Below are 6,000 nucleotides of genomic sequence, written 5' to 3' on the forward strand. Positions count from 1 at the left end.
CCTGAGTGTCTGGGGGAGTGGATTTGCGCTCTGCAGCTTTCCAGAGTCACAGTGATCTTCTCCTCTGCCCTGCATCCCTCCTCTTAACTATTCTGGCACCTCCTCCCAGGGTGGCCCACTGCAAAATTGGCAAGTATTCATCTGCCTGAGACAGTCTGCCTTGGGCAAAGCTCCTCCTGCCTTGGAATAAGGCTAATTAGAGATGCTGACCACTGCCCCTCTGGGGACACTCCAGGCGCAAACTGTAGCAGATCTGCTGGAGAGCAGGAGGTAGAGAAGCCCTGCAGGCAGGGGCAACTCTCCAATCCCTGTGTTCCAGGTAGCTCAGTCATTTGTAGCTTTGCAAGGACTGCAGTTACTACTGTCACAGTTGCCAGCATGCCCAATACCAGGGATTGAACTGGAGACCTCCAGAGTTAAAAGACTGAGTCTTCGCAGTTTGAGCTAAAGTCCCAGGCTCTGAAGCAAGGAGCTGTAATCAATGATCCTTCTCTGTGGATCAGGCACAGAGGGGGACACGAAATATACAGACGAACCCCAGGAGGCTATGCTACTTCAGTCCATATAGAAGTGCTCAATTTCTTCTAGTCCTTTTCATGCAGATTCTTTCAATGACTCTCTTTGTAATGCCTGTACCTTTACTAACATGGTTTTTGGGAGGAATGTAACCTTTGGAGAGACTTTTCTCTGTGTAAACTCAAATGCAAATGCTAAGAATTCCTAGCTGCAGCTTTACACAGGGTACCTCAGGACTGCAATGGAGTTTATTTTCAAATGGTTTTAACATCATGACTGTTCCTCTGTTGCAGGGGGGATTGCAACCCTTTAAAATCCTGTCTTGCTCTGGGAGCAGAACAGTGGTCGTTACTGTACAACCACGTTGAAGCATGGTAGTTGCTAGCAGGGTTCTAACACAATTTATCTGTAACCAAGTTAGTTCTGTTATAAATCTGTGCTATAGATTGGCAAAATTTATCTAGCACCCTTCTGACCATTCCCTCTCCTTCCCTCTCGGCCCCTACTGGCTTGGGAAACTGACAGAACCTCCCATTACCAACTGTGCTTTAAATATGTTCATAACTAGCGCAGTCCTGATCCCCATGTGCACCAGGCTTTGATGAAATTTGAATCCTATAGAAATCTTATAATTAAGACCTTTGTGACCATGCATATAACTGAGTCATAGTCACTTTTATAATAATAATCTTGCCTTTTATATTAAAATGCATCATAAAGAGCCTTGCTCACTTTAAAGCATCTATTGTTTTCACCCTTTAAAAAAGTCATACTGTTGATTTAAATACCAGGCTTCTAATGTTCATAGAGAAAATGTACAGTAGTGAAAGCAAGCTAATAAACTAGGCATAATTGGCTTGTTTATCATGATTTTGACTTCAGAAATGAACATTAAATAATGGCAATTCTGTTTCTTTCCAGCGCTCAGGTGGGGCCTTAGCTATTCCTTTATGTGCATTTCAAGGGACTGTATCTCTCCATGCACCCACGGGAAAAACTCTCTCTTTATCTACCTACGAGGTAAGCACTGAAGGGCAAAAAATAACACCCACATCAAAGAAAATTGAAGTATATCGATCCAAGAGTGTTGGTCATGAGCCAAACCCTGAGGATTCTCCTACTACATTTGCAGACACAAATGTTAAAATTCATTTAGAAGTTCTTGAAATTTGCGACAATGAAGAGGCCATGGATACTGTATCAATCATCAGTAATATCAGCCAGTCCTCTACCCAGGTCAGATCCCCGTCCTTGCGTTATTCACGGAAAGAAAACAGGTTTGTTTCATGCGATTTAGGAGAAACCGCTTCCTACTCTCTCTTTATACCATCAAACAATCCTGACAGCGATATTAACATATCAATTCCAGATACCGTTGAAGCTCATAGGCGGAATAGTAAAAAGCAGCATATGGAGAGAGATGGTTATCAGGAAGAAATACAATTGTTAAATAAAGCATACAGAAAAAGGGAAGAAGATGGCAACAGCAATTAAAAGACACTTAGAGTAGTAAATCTGATTTGACTGACACTCCTCCTCTCATTCAATAGATCTATCAAACACAATGACTTTTCTCTTCTGTAACATGAAATTTTACTTTGTTTGGCTATACCAATGGTTCCCAACCTGCGACCAATGGGCTGCTTGCTCATGTGACATCCTCAGGGCCATACAGATACACTGTATGGATGAGGCCCAAATAACAGAGAGCTGCATACATGGCCCACAATGGTAAATAGGTTGAGAACCACTGGACTGTACCAATAAGTAGGTTTTTTAAAATGTATGGGTGGGAAAACATCAAATAGTTAATTGCTTTTATAATATTGATTAGAGAATTGCAACACTGGTGGTGGTTGTGTTTTAGCTTTTGGGTTTTGTTACTATAATTTCTAAAACCTTTTCTGAATAGAAGCTTAGAAGCTGCTTTGGTTGCTTGTTGGCACTGGGCAATCTACCCATGGAAACCTGTGAAAACTGAATGATCAAACCATTCTCATCCGAGGAAAGATTCTTAACATTTTTTGTCCTTCTGTCACAATTCTGCTATGACTGATGTCTTGTGCCTGAAGTATTTATCAGAAAACAGTAGCTAAAGTCAAAAGCTGAATACAGGATTTGGTTAAATACAGGATTAAAAGAGGCCTACGTGCTTTAAGTTTCCACTGTTATATACACAATTCCAATGTACCACATAAGTAACTAACCATTATAATATCAACTTTTGAATCTGGGTAGCTGAAATGTAAGCATGCACATTCTGTAGATATGGTAACATGTATTTCAATAAGGTTCTAATTGCTCAACATTCCTGTGTACACGTGTATCAATGTTCAGTTTACTTATCCCACGGAATCTAAGGAACCCGCTTCCTGCCCCCACCTTCTCTTCCCATGTAAGAAAAAGAAGCTTTCCAATCTTACAGGGTGTCCATACTTGATCCAAACAAGGGTCATGTTGGCAACATGCCAGGAGCCACCCCATCATGCTTAATTTGCATAAAATGCAGCTGCCTTCATCTTTAAAGGTTATCAAGCCCAGAGTCATCCCCATGCAAGCGCTAGCATAGAAAGTGTAGGTGACGTGCACTCCACCTCTGCAGAGGCTGCCAGGGATGATGCAACCCATGGCACAACCCTGAGAGTTGCCCTAACTTGCACCTTTGTTGCGATAGTCCCTACATGCCATTGCAGGGTCACAGTATGGCTGAGGTAAAGGTCTGTCCCAGCCACACATCCTCCTTCAAGAGGTCTGTTATCTCTCCCTCCACAGCCCCCAGTGCTACCGGAGGGAGGAGCCTGCTGCAGAGCTGGTAGAGCTAGAAGGGAGGGGTTACACTTGTTCTTTGACCCCTTTGTATCAGTCTAGCAAACGGACTGTAGCAAAATGATGTATCAAGCCCTTTTCTTCCATCTGTTTGTCAGGCATTTCAGTTAAATAGGGATGAACAAAATTAAGAGTTTTAAACAAAAATCACATTCCCTCTCAATCAGCTTTCATTTTCATGGTATATGTGATGCCCTAATCCCTTGTAGAGCTAGAATGATCCCAAATTTTCCAGGAGAGAAGTCTAGAAAAGGCCTGAATTTCTAAGGGATGGGGGGGAAATAAGCAGAAACCCTTTCAGATCTTCTTTAGAGACCACAAAGAAGCAAAACAAAACATGGGCTGACTTTATTTTTCTTTGCAGTTAACCCTCAATATTGAGGTGTGAACACAAATGACCTGATTCCCCTCTCAGTTACACCAGTGTAAGTTAGAAATAATTCAATTGAAATCACTGGGTTTACACTGGTGTACATCTGAGGAGAATGAGGCCCAAAGACTGGAGGTTGCTAAGATAGAGATGGATCACGCTGTGCTATGAGTCGTGGTTTAATGTGCTGCCCTTCTACCCTGAAATTGAGGGTGGTAACACTATAGCTGCTTCTTCATTTCAGATTTAACTAGAAACTATATTGTTAAGAAAAATCCATTCTAAGATCTATTCAACTATATTTTTTCTACAAATTGTGAATAGGCACCCTGCTATTTCTGAAATTACTGCTTTCTGCTGTCTTCTACGGAAAGCAGGTAGAAGGCAGTGTAGGAGCACAGCTTGATCTGATAAGCCCTTCTCAATTGAATTCCAGTCTAAAGCACCAGATCAAAGGCTTGTAAACATCTTGCTAGACGCAAGTCTTGGGGCCCAACAAGAAGACGTGGCATTCTTTAAAACTGGAATGCTTGGCTCAAAAATGAGATGGCAACTTTTCTCACAGCCTTGTTCAGCGCAGGAAAAAAATCCCAACTAAGTTTAAGCAAGTGCTTTCCTCAGAGCAGCCATTTATTAATCTATGGGCCACATTACCCCAAGCCCAGGACAACAGGAATGAAGGGTGAAATCCAGTAGCCAAGATTGAAAAGCAATACACAGATGAAGTTCTCTTAACGTGGCTCCACTTTCCTTTTGCTTTGACTTGTTGGTATGTTTTGCTCTTGCCCACTGGATGCCATCTGATTACTTGAACATGTGTCCAATGTGTTCCTGGATATATTTTAAAGATTTATTTATTTGCTAAATTCAGCACCGATATCCTAGGTAGTGTCCCAATTGGGGCAACATACCCATAGGGACAGTGGGCTAGAGGGGCAACATTTTCCCCCCAGGGCACCAAAAAGGGTTAATCCATCATTACCTTGGAGTCTTCTTTGTTGATTGGTTCTTTTTACCACCTCCTCCCCCTCCCCAAGAGAGATTAGTATTGTGTATAGGAAAAATATTAACTGATGGTGTGTTAACATCTGATTGTATTTAGGAGGGATTCAAATGCAATCTAGATGCAGCCCTCAACTTGACCTAACTGTAAAGTACTGTCTTACTGGTCTATAATAAATACATTTTCTTCAGTGACGATTCTGTAAATAATTTGGTAATGTATTAAACATCTATTTTATGTTTTGTTTTAAAATGGTTGATACAATTAAACATTTGAAACAGTGTGAACACCCGTGTCTTAATTATTCAACAGACACGAGCCATTTGCAAAGTGCTCCAGAAAACTTGCTTCATTTTCTCCTGGTTCATGTATTAGGACTTGTCTACACTACAAAGTTAGGCTGCTGTAAGCTGCCTTGCATAGACCTAGTTGTGCATGTGTCTACACTTAATTTGTCTCCCACCGATATAGGTTCCCTGTTACAGTGACACAGTAACATCACCTCCCTGAGCAGCACTGAGCCAGGGTTGATGTAGTGAGGTTGACACAGCATAAGTGTAGACACTGTGTTACTTGTGGCAACCCAAAGAGTCTCCAGCAGCTGCCCCACAATGCCCAACACTGACTGCCCTGCTCACAGTTGTGAACTCCATTGCTTAGAAGGTCACAGACACTGAAAGTCCCTCCCTCCCCTTTAAAGCCCAGTGAATTTTTGAAATGCCTTTTGTGATTCTCCATGCTGGCAAGCACACACAGCAGGTCTCCATTGTTCTGCAACTGTCCAGCTGACCACACGCTCCAGATGCGCTCTGGCTTGGAGCAGACAGGAGCTATTGGATCTTCTGGGCCTGTGGAGAGAAGTGGCTGTGCAGGCACAGCTACAGACTAGCTGTAGAAATGTGGACACCTACGAGCAGATTGCTCGGGGGATGCAGGAGAAGGGGTACGACTGGAGCCAGCAGCAGCGCCGCGTGAAAGCAAAGGAACTGTAACAGGCATAGCAGAAGGCCAGGGAGGCGAACAGTTAATCCAGTGGCAAGCTACAGACCTGCTGCTTTTTACAAAGAGTTGCATGCCATACTTGGCGGAGGCCCCACCACCACCTCACAGACCACCGTGGATACCTCTGAGAAGGACAAGTCACAGGCCCCTGGCATGAACAGCAAGGATGAAGTGGAGAAGTAAGAGGAGGAGGATGGGAGACATACGACTAGGAGGTCCCACTCTGCAATGAACCAGGACCTGTTGAGACTTTACTGCAGTCTAGTCAGTCCTGACAGTCAAG

At 43.1% G+C, this 6,000-nt stretch overlaps 1 protein-coding gene across 1 annotated transcript in view; it reads left to right on the plus strand.

The window, feature by feature from the left end:
• The window catches only part of GPR149 (G protein-coupled receptor 149), a 36,615-nt gene extending 31,865 nt beyond the window's left edge, over window positions 1–4,750 (plus strand). The window contains exon 4 of the mRNA XM_074962941.1: window positions 1,438–4,750. Coding sequence (XP_074819042.1) covers window positions 1,438–2,010 — 573 coding nt within the window. The 3' untranslated portion in view covers window positions 2,011–4,750. The remainder of the gene's footprint in view (window positions 1–1,437) is intronic.
• Window positions 4,751–6,000: the final 1,250 nt, after the last annotated feature.

This window comes from Natator depressus, chromosome 9 (genome assembly GCF_965152275.1).
Source record: "Natator depressus isolate rNatDep1 chromosome 9, rNatDep2.hap1, whole genome shotgun sequence".
In the NCBI taxonomy this organism is placed as follows: Eukaryota; Metazoa; Chordata; order Testudines; family Cheloniidae; genus Natator; species Natator depressus.